At 29.0% G+C, this 14,239-nt stretch overlaps 1 protein-coding gene across 1 annotated transcript; it reads left to right on the forward strand.

Annotated features, from left to right (window-relative positions):
* The first annotated feature begins 6,184 nt into the window (after positions 1 to 6,184).
* Positions 6,185 to 9,529, forward strand: LOC122587295 (palmitoyl-monogalactosyldiacylglycerol delta-7 desaturase, chloroplastic-like). The gene is made up of 5 exons (XM_043759421.1): positions 6,185 to 6,599; positions 6,796 to 6,936; positions 7,480 to 7,620; positions 8,789 to 8,895; positions 9,013 to 9,529. Exons 1-5 carry the CDS (start codon positions 6,243 to 6,245, stop codon positions 9,236 to 9,238), a joined length of 972 nt encoding a protein of 323 aa, XP_043615356.1. The 5' UTR covers positions 6,185 to 6,242; the 3' UTR covers positions 9,239 to 9,529.
* Positions 9,530 to 14,239: the final 4,710 nt, after the last annotated feature.

Here is a 14,239-nt window from a genome sequence, read left to right on the forward strand (position 1 = left end):
ATTTTCATTTCATAACTTTATAATTGATCTTTTGATTTAATACAACTTGTAATTAGTCGACATGCCTAATCCATTTATTGAACCATTTGGATTTTTTTTAAAAATGTGAATTACTCGAGTTCAGGATTCAAACCCCACTTCATTTGGATATCGTAAATATTTTGCGAAGTTAAAAATGGGAATGTGATGACCTCTTTTCAAAAAGACACACCACACAATCCCACATGGCATTCTTCGCATGACTCAGATACAAAAGCCATGTGTGGCTCTGGCTGGACTGCTGGAGGTCTTGACGCTAGTTGAGGGCTTGAGGCCTTTGAGATACCACCACTTTCTTTTTTTAATTAAGAAAATTCAATATTGCCCAAATCACTAGCCACGTCATCAAATAACATGTCATGTCATCAAATAACTATGCCATCTATGTACATACATAGTTACAATTTATAAGTTCAATACATATATGATATATATCAAATGCGTATAGTGAGGCCCATAGGGGCAAACCCGAGTACCCGACTTCCGGTCAAAATACATGTTTGAAGGAGACATAAAATTATTAAATTTTTTCTACATATTTTACATAAATGCTATATATATATATATATATATATATGATCTCTAACAACTAATTAGTGACTGAACTATAAATAGTATGATTTTGTTACTGTTATAAAGTCTTAGTTGTAAAAAAATTGCATATATATTTAATTTCTTAAGAGCTAGGAAAATATATCCCTCGACTCGTTCTGGGTACTCGAAATTTCAGGATCGCCACTGCATGAATAGTTTAATAATTTTTAATCAATGAAATTAAACAATATTTAGAAAGATTGGTGTAAATTTAAAATTTTATAAATATAGTACTTGATTGTAACTGTGTTGGTCTTTTCGGGATTTCAAATGCGAGTATAACTATAATTAAGTTACCTTTTAAAAGGAAAAAGTTTAATTAGTCTTAAACTTAAGGGGTACCCACGCAATACGACGTTGGTAACGGCAACGATGGTGATAGCGGTTTCGTTATAAATATAAAAGTAATTGATGTAAAAAGAAGTAATGTAGTTATTTTAAAAGTTGAGAGATGTATTTTGTAAATAGTTTTATTAAATATGTTATAGGTATATAAAGTTGAAATATAAAATATAATGAATAAAGAAGATGATTAGTTTAGGTAGATAGAAGTTGAAATTATTTTTGAAATATTTTGGCAAGATGTAACATGTGAGTTGAGAAGATATTGAAAGTTTTGAGGTATTTTGGATTTGTAAAGATAAAGAGATTAAAATGAAGAGAGCTAATTAGTTTTATAAAATTCAAGATTTACTTATTATTTCATTGTTTGAACCACAAACATTTAGGCATGTTGAAGGGTTTTTTCTACCATTTAGGTAGAAATTGGAAACAGCCTCTCTACTTAGGTAGAGGTAAGGTCTGCCTACATCTTAACCTCCCCCATACACCGTCGAGGTATTGGGGCTCAAAACCCGCAGAAGGCGACACTGAGCAGTTACTTACTTTTTTTGGTTGGGGGTTTTAGAAGGTAAGTAATGGTATTGATTATAATAAATGGTGCTTGGTTTGTTATTACCTAATTAATCATTAACTACTATTGTTAATACTTTATTACTCACTAAATTGGGGGTATTGGACTAGATAATCAATTTTAAAAACCACTTTCCATCTTTTCTTATTTTTTCTCACTTATGCAACCGTAGGATATTTTTATTTTTTTCTTTAACCGCAGTTAACTAACTTAAATATATTTATAACTATATTTACATTTACGTATGTACACCTCATATAACTACATAGATTAAAAAAGACACAAAAAACTACATAGATTTATATAACTTAAATAAATTTAAAATTATTTATTAATGTTATTATTTATTTCTATTATTATTTTAATATTTATATATAAAGATATTTAAACTATAAACATCTTTTATACATATTAATCAAAATTTATAAATATATATTACTTACAGATATACCAAGCTAATATCAAAGGAGTATTCATTGCATTCCATAATATTCTCATTGCCTTTTCCTTTCCCATTATATATTTTGAACCAGGCACTCCTTTACTGACTTGGTGTAGAATAATCCAACTAACTTTTACAAGCATCATTTACTCACTGCCAAAAAGGTCAAAAGACCAAGTTAGCAAAGGTTAAACAAAGTTAAAAGTTTAAACATCAAAATTAATAAAGATTAGTGATATAATCTTTAAAGAAAACGAGCATGGTACCCGCGTAATGCGGCGGTGATGACATTAGTTGCGATGTGGTGACGTCGGCAGATAGATGGTGATGGCGTCGGCGTAAATGGAAAAAACTACATAGATTTATATAACTTAAATAAATTTAAAATTATTTATTAATGTTATTATTTATTTCTATTATTATTTTAATATTTATATATAAAGATATTTAAACTATAAACATCACTTTTATACATATTAATCAAAATTTATAAATATATATTACCTACAGATATACCAAGCAATATCAAAGGAGTATTCATTGCATTCCATAATATTCTCATTGCCTTTTCCTTTTCCATTATATATTTTGAACCAGGCACCCCTTTACTGACTTGGTGTAAAATTATCCAGCTAACTTTTACAAACATCATTTACTCACCGCCAAAAAGGTCAAAAGACTAAGTTAGCAAAGGTTAAACAAAGTTAAAAGTTTAAACATCAAAATTAATAAAGATTAGTGATATAATCTTTAAAGAAAACGAGCATGGTACCCGCGCAATGCGGCGGTGATGACATTAGTTGCGATGTGGTGACGTCGACAGATAGATGGTGATGGCGTCGGCGTAAATGGTGTAGGTAATAATTCAAATATATTTGTATTTTAGGGATAGTGAATATCTTTTATTGAGTAAAAGATTATGAAATTATGGTGTAAGTTAATTAATTAAGTGTAAAATGGTAATTTTACATGTCCTAAAATTGTAAATATTTAACATAGGGGTATAATTTTTATATAGTAGTATAGAAGAGTCCATCAACCCGATCGGTGGTAATTGTGATTCAAACTAATAATAGTTTTAGTTAAGAGACGTTGCTAAAACGAAATTAAAACAATAGTTTGTTTTGAGACTAAAAAGATTTAGGGAAATGCTAAATACAGCCCTAAGAGTTGTATTTAATGTACTTAAAAAACCTTATATATTTCATATTAAAAGTCCGCCCCCTGATTTTCATGATAAATGTACAAACAATTTATGCATCTTAAACACAACCCTAAGGGTTGTATTTAGCAAACCCCAAAGATTTACTACACTAAACGACTGTATTACGATAAGTTCAACGCAAGAACCACAACAATTTGGGCACACATTAATCATTTGGAACATGTATAAATATAATGTATTGTTGTTTAATTAAATTTCCATCGATGCCACAAAACTTATATATGTAAGATAAAAGTCGCTTGCATAGTGGGTCTAACATCATATCTTACAGGATAAAAGTCACTTTGCTTGCATTATTATAAAATAAACATTAATATTGCTTTTAAGATACGTGTAACAATATTTGTGTATCTGATTATAGAAACATTGATTTATCATGATTTTAGATCGATCCAAGAAGTAACAGATTTGTGAGTTTTATTTCTATTTTGGATTATTGTGTATATACCTATCAATAAATTAAAACAGGATTAAAATATTGTTTAAATAATATTTGATATATTCTTTATTTAACACATGTCCTTTTTTAATTTATAAATTAATACGAGCAATAAGTTAAATAAATGTTTATGGAGATATTTTAAAAAATAAATGACTGATAATGTAATTTAATATTTTAAGGACATTATACACAATTCCCCACATGTAATTTTAAACATGAATGATTTTTTTATATATATATAGTATAATATAGATATATAAAGACTCATCCATAATTTTCAACATAGATATTGTCACTAAGACAAAATATCATTACTAGTGTTATTATATAACAATATAGACATTAAAGAGTTTAATGTTGAAATCATTTTTATTTACAAAGACACTTAACGGTATCTGTGTGATGTAACAACAATGACTGATGGTGATGGTAGTGATTGGTAGTAGTGATACGATGGCGAATGTTAGTGGTTGTGATAATGTTAATTGGTGTAGATAACTGATATAACAATAATTGATATGAAGGGTTAGTAAAGATATTTTAAAGAGTTAATTACTTAAATGGTTTCTAACGTTTACTTGATATTGTTGGATTCACACTTTACCTTTAGTTATTACGCGGATCATACCCAACGTTTTCAAAATTTCACTCGGACATACCTAGACCCAAACACCGTAAGCTGACCGTCAAAACACCTCCACGTGACTTGCACGTCAACGGTAGATGTAATTTCGTATATAATAGCGCACAACTTTTTTCTTACTTGTATCATTGTTTTTTTCCTAAAATTCATCTACATTTTATACCGTAAGTTAAGTGTTATTTATTAGATTCCCACCCCCCCCCACCCCGCCCGAAATAGTCTTTTTAATTATTCACAATAAAGGTATGACTCTCTACTTATAATCTATCATATATATCAAACTTTGACGGCATTGATACCTGTTATTGTTGTTGTCGTCTTCTATAAAAATGTTTTTTTTTCCGGTAAAAAGAGTTTACTCTCGTTAGCTTAGTTTTTATCAAAAACAACTCCGTACAAGTAATTAATATGGCTAAGTGTCACACTAGTTCACATATACGACAAATCGTATATATGTGAAATCATAAACATTACCTAATTAGGGATTCCAAACATGCTCATACACAAACTTCATCATTTAAATATTTCTGGCATAAAGCAATGTTGAAACACAAACGCCAAGTTTCTAGTCCTATCTCGTTAAATTACTGAAGTTAATTAGGAGCCCGACCTCTCTTTAATAAGAAAAGTTCAACCAAGTGTTTGAACTCCTACTGGCATCATTCCAAAGATAACTAATATATCCGAATGGACTACAAAAGAAGAAAAAACCAACTAAGGATATCTCCAATGGAGATATTTTTACACATCCTTTCATATCTTTACTTGTTTTTCCTTGTTCATAGTGTGGAAACATATTCGTTCTTGATTGTCCATATGATATTTGTCCATAGTTAAAGACATGTTTTTAGAAATTTTTAGGATATCCACAATATTCGTTTTTTGTTTGTATATTAAATAAAAATATATATGTATGGATGTTTGTATAATTAGAGGTGAAATTAAAAGATTTAAAAGATGCATAAAGATTTAAAAATTTATAAAAATATGATATGAAGTTAAAAAAGGACTAAAAACATTCTAAACATTGGAGATAGAAGCCCGTTGGTTTTTAGATTATTGACGTTTGCTAGTTTAAGAATGATTTATAGTTTTTTTTTTTTTTTGCCAAAATTAGTAAATTTTATGATTTAGCATTATTTTATCACGAAAATATTTTATTATTATTGTATCCCTGGAAAGTTTCTTTTGCCTTGTCATAGGAACCTACGGTCGGTCACTAAGTCTCATGCACGAAGGTGTTGAGGGGGGCAAGTGTGTCATCCTTTCGAGTCAACAACTTACGGCGGTAATATCGTATAATTGTTTATATCTCATTCTTTTAATTCAAAAATAAGATATACTCGGTTCAAGAAGAAAAAAAAATCAATATTTAAATTATGATATTTATAATATCAAAACCATCAATAATTTCTTCATATACAATTGTTTTATATATATACTAGCATATACGAGTATAATACAGTAATAATTATAATTTTAGATGTTTAATATGGAATAAGCATATATGTTGATAAGTAGATAGATATTTATTTTCAAGATGTTTAAATTATATTATTCATTATATATTATTTTTATTAATTAACATGCATAAAGTAAATCATAACGTGTAAATCAGATCATTACAAGAAAATTCTGACAATTAGTTAATATTCGATCAATTTGTTAAATAAACCACATTTTCCCAACGGATCTCTATAAATATTCGGATCAAGGATACTTTCGTAAATCAACAAAGTTAACCAGCTGGGTCGAGGGGTGCTAATTGTAAAGCAAACTATACCTCAAGGTTAAATATAACTAATTACAAAATCAACCCCACCGAACCTGAAATCTCGCTATATATACCACCATAAGAACCGCACAATAACAACTTGTCACAGAATAACAAAAAAAATTAAATTAAAGTAACAATAACATAACAACGACAATACTAAAATAATAATGAGAAACTTGTTAGTCTCAGTTGCCGAATCCGACGGTGTTGTTAAAAATTCCGATCACCGGAAGATACCATTTTCAGATGTGGTGGTGACAGGGACTAGAAACCATTTTTTGAAACGTAATTGGCGAAGGATAGATATACAAGTTTTGATATGGATTGTGTTGGTTCATTTTTTGGCACTCTTTGCACCATTTACATTTTCTTGGGATGCTTTTTGGCTTGCGTTTGTTGGTTATTTGTTAACGGGAACGTTGGGTGTCACACTAGCTTATCATCGTATTTTAGCTCATCATAGTCTTAAACTTCCTAAAGTGCTAGAGTACACCTTTGCTTACTTTGGGGTGTTGGCCGCTCAGGTTCGGTTTTTTTTTTTTTTTTTAATGAATTTTTTTTTTTTATATATATATATATATAAATAGATCTGATTAGGCATGTATATTGCCTTTTTAGATTATTCATGCTTTAGGTCGTCGACGTATTCATTGTAAAGAATATATTTTGTTAAAAGTATTAATATTAAATATATCTATATATATAATTATAATGATGTAGAGAGATCCGATATTTTGGGTGAGCATGCATAGATATCATCATCAGTTTGTCGACTCAGAAAAAGATGCGCACTCTCCGATCAATGGCTTTTGGTTTAGTCATATGGGTTGGCTTTTTGACAGCGGATATATCCTTGAAAAGGTACGTTGTATAGATTTAGATTCGCTTGTATTTTAACTTATATATAATTCTTCTACGGGTTCTGTAGATATTTAGTTGATATAATCCTTGTATCTGAATCTCACGTGCTAAACAATTTTAAAAAACCCCTACATTTGGATTGTACTGTAAGTACTACTTTTGCCAGGTATATAAAAAAGAATGGGATATATGTATCATAACTTTTTATTAATATATAATAACAATGCAGATACTTCGTTAAGTATATATTTTTAAGTTTTTGACGGTACAAATTGTGTTAACATATACGAGTAGTAATTTATAACATGCCTCAAAAGTATAAAAGATAGACCATTAAAAAAAATAGACTTGTCATTTTTTGGTTTTACGAATAGATCTTCATCCGTACAATGTACATGGTTTATCATGGCCTATACAAACATGTCAATGCATGAATATGATGTGTATATCAAAAAGTTGTGTGGTGTGCTTATCACGACTTTAAGCTATATTTATATAATAAACTGATGAGAAAATTGGATTGTACTAATTGTTTTGATGCAGTATAAGGAACGTAAAAATGTGGAGGATTTAAAAAAGCAGGCGTTCTATATGTTTATTAGAAAAACATATGAATTTCATGTGCTTGGATGCGGTGCTCTCTTGTATGCTTGGGGTGGATTTTCGTACCTCGTCTGGGGCCTGGTATGATTACTTTCTTGATTGATCTTTATTTATTGTTTTCTTTTTTATATTTGAATTAATGGATTCCTAGTCATGATTATTATGATATTTTCATTTGAATAACTTAGTTTTCTTAAAGTAGTGTTCATATTTTAACGGTAGCAAAAAGACGAATATGGATGAAAGAGACCACATGGGTATGGAATGGGCCGGGAATATAAGTCTTTTGCCATATTTGGACAATTTTGAAACAACGGTGCTTTTGTTTTTTAAGTATATGATTAAATAACTTTTAGATATTTTTATGCATTTGTAGTTATCTTCTTGTTTTGTAAACTAAGGCTTTAACAAATAGACGAATAAGGCTTTTCTTATTCAGGCTATTTAGCCGGACAAGTTATCGAATCAGATATACACAATCTAATTGGATATATTCGTGACTATTTCCAAACTTTTTTCCTGACCACCTTAATTTGGTACATCGAAAGACTTTTTATGATGATATCATGACTCTTGAATACTAGACAACCTTGCTTGTGGTTTTATCCGGTTGTTTTGTATATTACTTTTAATGTATATATTCCATTTATGTATAAACAATTTATCATCTGAATAAAGGATATGGACATACGGTGAACAATATGATAAATAGAATGTTGATCATATCATTCCAAACCGAAGTGATGAATATATATGGCACTTTTGAAATTTAAGAATAAATTAAATTCTTTTGGCATTGATAAATGATATCAGATAGGTACTATCAAATACTCATATTATATTACATTATTATATGCAATTTGTTGTTTGACATATCTTGGTTTTTGACTCTGGCCCTGTTTTTTTATTTTTTTTTATTTATCAGTAAGCCTATTTTGGTGATTTCCATTTTTCCTATTTTTTGGTGATTCCCATCTTTTATATCTGAAGATGGGATAGTAGAATATATACTTAATTAGTTTTTCCATAGAGAAAAAACGTATCATTTTGAAGCATGTAATAATATGTTATTGTTAAAGCTATATATTAGTATTAAGATTGATTGATGACATGTTGACACCATTCAATTAAGTTATGAACATTATCGTTATTGGAATGGTACTATAGAAAGTATGAATTTGTTTAAATTTGTTATACTGTAATATTGTTGATTTTGTATCTACTTAACTTAATTGGTGTACGTACGCAGGGTGTTAGGACAGTATGGGTGTACCATCTAACGTTTCTCGTTAATTCGGCTTGTCACATTTGGGGATACCAAGCATGGAACACTGGTGATCTCTCCAAGAACAACTGGTATGTTTCAGAAATCATTACTAATTACGGTAACGTAATTAATTAGTTGAAACTACTGAATTTAATTGATTATGTACATTTGGCCTAATTAGCCCATCTATCTTGGATTATATATAGGTGGGTGGCAGTGCTTACTTTCGGAGAAGGATGGCATAACAATCACCACGCATTCGAGTTCTCAGCTCGACATGGGTTAGAGTGGTGGCAGATCGACATTTCGTGGTACATCATATGCTTCCTTGAAGCCCTGGGTTTGGCCACCAGTGTCAAAGTGCCAACAGAGTCACACAGGCTTAAAAAATCGTTCCCCACCACCAGCTCACCAGAGACCAAGTCTAAATGACTCATTTTTATGTTAGTCATCACACCAATTATACTACTGTTAAAAAACTTTAATTAACACCGAGATATAAGATTTATACGTATGATATATCAGGTTTTTGGTTGTATGCATGTGTCGTCTTTCATTGACCAGAATGGGCCTAGTTGCACTTTGGCTCTAGTTTTAGTTACAAATAAAAACTATTGCAATATGTCTATGTATTCATCTTACTAGTGTCGACATAGATGTTTATTTAAATAATTCTTTTTTGTAATGTACGTTCCTCTTAATATACATTTTGACCCACAAAAACTAATGTTCAGGTGATAATAGCATTTAATTTTCAGATTATTATTACATTTATTATTTATATATACAAGTCATATGTCCTCGTAATACGAGGCGATACTGGTAGCAGCGCGGGATGATGGTGGTGACAACAATGGTGATAAATGTAAACTTAATTCATATTAAGTAAAAGAGATAGTATAGTTATTTTAAAGATTGAGGGGTTTATGTTGTAGATTATTTCATTAAGGGTAATATATTAAGTAGAGATGTCTAAAATAACGAATAAAAAAAGAGGTATTTTGATGGTTTAAAGTTATAATTTGAGATTTTAGAAGTTTTTATTCAGAGTATTAGATATATGTATTAAGTACGTATTCATCCTGATCAATAGCGTGCCTTAAGACATTGGTTTGTAATCATGCCTGTTTATTATAAAGGATCTGAAAAAGTAAAATATTGGAAGAGATTTGAAGTTAATTTAATTCACCTGCTTAGATAGCTAGGTTCAAACAAGCATCTTAAAATATCGACGAGCAAGTATTTTTCAACAATCAACACATCAAGATCAGATGAATTACCCCTAAATATTTATTTGTTATCATAACTATCTGTTTTCATTATCATTATTATTAATTTTTGGTTTTAATGAAAATCGATATTGAAATTTTATTAATTATCAATTTGACGCCTAAAAAATGCATACAAATCTTTATCTTTATCTTTACTTTTTTATAAAGCATTTTGGTTTTTTTTATTTATGGTATGTCTTAAGAAATTAAACATATTTTTTTTTTTCAAAAAACCCTTTTTCAGCATATTTTCAGTTTCCAAAATGTTCATTCACACACTACAACACTAAATTACCAGAGTTACCATTATAACAAATTGTTACTCCTAAAACAAAGTTTCGTCGCAACGCGCGGGTATTATGCTTGTATTTTTAAAACTAGATACACATGACTTAAAAAAATTCCTATCTATTATATTAATAAATTAAGGAAGATTGTGATGATATAAGATTTTTAAAAAATTATATTACTACACATCTTTTTAATTTAATTATGACATCATCATACTTTTTCATTTAATATTTAAAATATCTTTTTTTCAAAATATATATCATTAATGTAGATTTTTATTAAATGTCCACATTATTATGTAAGATTTTAATCACCTTATTTTTTTGTTATAATAGACCGAAAACTATGGTGCTTTTTTATTTGCTAACCGAATGTGCTTTAAAGTGTGTCCACAACTACACAACTATTGTTTCCATTTAATTTTGTTTTTACATAATAATTTATCACAACTTTTCAACTTATTTAACGTCGTTATTATGCATTTTAATATGACAACATATTTTAAAGCTATCCGGGTATCATTCGGTTTATTGGCAAAACGTTTATCAGTTAACCCGGGTTGATTAACTAGTTAACCAAATACATAAAAGTCCAATAAACCAGATGTTTAGTTTATATTATAATAATATAATTTGCATAATAAATCAAATTCAATAGAACATTTCTCTTTTAACGAAACATAAAAATCAACATATTATATTTATATAATAATATAAAAACAAAAGTAATTTTCCTAATCCATAGGATATGCTATAATAATTGATAAACAAACAATAATAGTAGATGGTAACTATGTGATGCGACGACTACATTTTGCAGCACTTATGGAGTATTATATAGGAAATTTAAATTACATGTTAAATTGGATTTACTGTAGTTGATAAGGAATAATAATATTTCCTTAATTTATTTATGTGCCACCAGCATCAAGTGCATATATTATTACACCATCACCAGAGTTTATAATTCTAAACTAGCGGTTGTGAAACCAAACACCGCCATCCACTTGAAATTTACTTTAAGAAATTTGATTTAAATGTGATAAAAACTATTTACTTATTATGCTGGTGGGGTTCTAGTTTATATTAATCAAATTAAACATTCTATATGTAAAAACGATACGTGCGACTTTTTTAGCTTTGTAAATAAAACTCGAATGCGACTTTTTCTGTGTTTATGTTGATATATTTGTCAGTAAGTATACATCCATAACTAACCAAAAATCACCACTTTTCAACCTCTCCATTTTTTTATTTCTCAAAAAGCAAAATTATAAAATTTCAAAACATCTCATTTATCCAACAAATCAGTAGAAAATTAACCACCGCAAAAAATAGTAATGTCGCATTTAGGTCACAGAATTTGATGGAATATAATGAAATTGGAATTGAATTCCATTCTTTAGTGCATTTGATTGTTCAAAGGAGAAATCTTATTCCATAGAGCTGTAACATTCTATTTTTTTATTTCATTCCATGGGGATGCGGAAAGAAATTACATTCCTTACGTCACTTAAATTTTCAAAAATTCAAAAACATTATGTCAAATTCTAATCCACCTTGGGAGGATCCACCTGAGTTCGAGTCCCACTTCCCACACTTGTGGGGTGGATTAATAGGGGGTTTTTCGAGAGTCCTGGTTTTCAAGCATACATGTGTTTTGGTCAAAAATCACCTAAGATAATCTACGTTGAAGACTTAGATTAATTATGTAACCAAACTTTCGTTCGTGAGGTTGTGTGCTCAAAGATCTTGAAAGTTCAATATACTGAGATGTTAAAATAATTGCGAAAATGTAACGTATTTGTTGAATATTGAATAATCACGTAAAATAATGCTAAAATGAATGTTTTTATCAAGATAGGATGGTAAAAGTAAAGATATACTTGTAAAATATAATAAATGAATATATAAAGTACCAAGATCTTGAATAAAAGATGTTAAAACGTAATAATACTTAAGAATTCGTTGAAAAACAGTATAAAAGCATTAAATATGACTAATTACAATACTTGAATCGTAAATAAAAATATTACTTTGTAAAAGTTGATCAAAAGTAAGCAAAACGTAAAGATATGAGCGATAATTGTAAGAAAAACGATATATAAAATGTATATAAAGTAAAATGCATAAAAGGAGTAAGAATACCGTGATTTGTTGACGAGGAAAAACCCTTAATGCTTCTGGATCGCCGGCATAAAAACCCCGGGAGGAAGCAATCGTCCCTCCGTGCTACTTTTATTATTATAAATCGAAGATAATTACAATTCGAGAGCCCAAGTGATTGATCTAAGTGTTACAATGATGAAAAGTCTTATGTGTGATGTGTTTTACAAAAGAAAATAGAGAGAAATAATTGGTTTTTCTAGAGATAAGTCGAAGTGTTTCAGCCTAGCAATCACTTGCCCCTTTATAAAGAAAATATCCAACTAACTATCCTAAAAGTCTGGGATCTTGAGCTGGAAATCAGGGATCTTGAGCAGATTTTTCCCTTTGACTTGATTACTTGGTAAATGGACGTTGTGGAGTCATTTTCACACGTTTTAACTATAAATTCCGACTTTGGGGGCAAGTCTTCCATTTTACCTGTTCCTGTATTACTTAGTCAAAGTAAAATAACGGTCATATATCTCAGAGCTTCAAGATCTTGAACCGTGAAGATCTTGGACCACGAAGATCTTGAACCTGAAGATATTGGAGATGAAAATCTCAGGCATAACAACGTGTAATTTAGTAGTATGAGTAGAATAAAATGTCGTTCTAAAAAAAAAATAAAAAATTCTAATCCTTTAAATTCCAATTCCTTTTATAAATTTCATTTCTTCTAAAATTATTATATAAACCAAACACGCCCTAAGTTGTTCAGTACTTATTTAGCAACAACCCAACAACTCAAATAAGTCTTTTATCTGCTGTATACCAAGAAGGCAAGAAGTCTATTATGATGTTCTACTATTATAACAACCATATTATTATTACAACCAAATAACTACCAATAAACTAAAACATTATTGAGATGTTTTTAAAACGACACGTGGCTTAATCCTTGATCAACACGTGTCTTTTTAATTTATTTATTTTATTTTATTTTATTAGCTTTTTTTAGTTGTATATGGATTCAATTTTCTTATTAAACTTAGAATTAAACTCTAACTCTTGGTTAATGGATACAAAACCTATTATAACTTTATTTGATTGATCGTTTTTCTCATTAATATTTCTTTTTCTTTCTCAATTCTTTAATTCCTATTGCTTATATTACTTATAATAATAAGTTATTAACATGAAAACTTAAAACAATTGGAGTTTACAATTCGAAATCACAAAGTTATTTGTCGTCATTCACTATGCTTACAAGTTTCGATTTTGATGTGATTGTAAATTTTAAGGTAAATTCAAAATGATAATTAAACATATACTATATTTATCTTTACTGTTTATTATAATTTAACATCGATGATTGGTTTAATTTAATCATAATTTATTTTATACTTGCGAATCATGCCATATTCGATTTTTTTTATGATATAATCTATATCACTATCGTACATCATACGGGTATTAGTACTAGTAGGTAATATAAAAAATAAATATAACAACGTAGATATTTGGAGTCGATCAAAATATCAAAAAATGTACAAATCTTAAACTTTGTTCCTGGTATATAAGCCCATATTTCACCAACGAAATTGAATACTTTATAAGCCCATCTATATATATATATTACATAATGAGCCTACCTCTAACACAAAAAGCCCAATATGTTAACGCAAGTAGTGTAAAGTAAAGCTTAGAGGCCCAAGGAATCGGATGGGAATCATTATATAGATTGTATATATATTTATATAAAGTTAAAATTGTAATTCGTTGCC

Source organism: Erigeron canadensis, chromosome 2 (assembly GCF_010389155.1).
Source record: "Erigeron canadensis isolate Cc75 chromosome 2, C_canadensis_v1, whole genome shotgun sequence".
NCBI classification, from domain to species: domain Eukaryota; kingdom Viridiplantae; phylum Streptophyta; class Magnoliopsida; order Asterales; family Asteraceae; genus Erigeron; species Erigeron canadensis.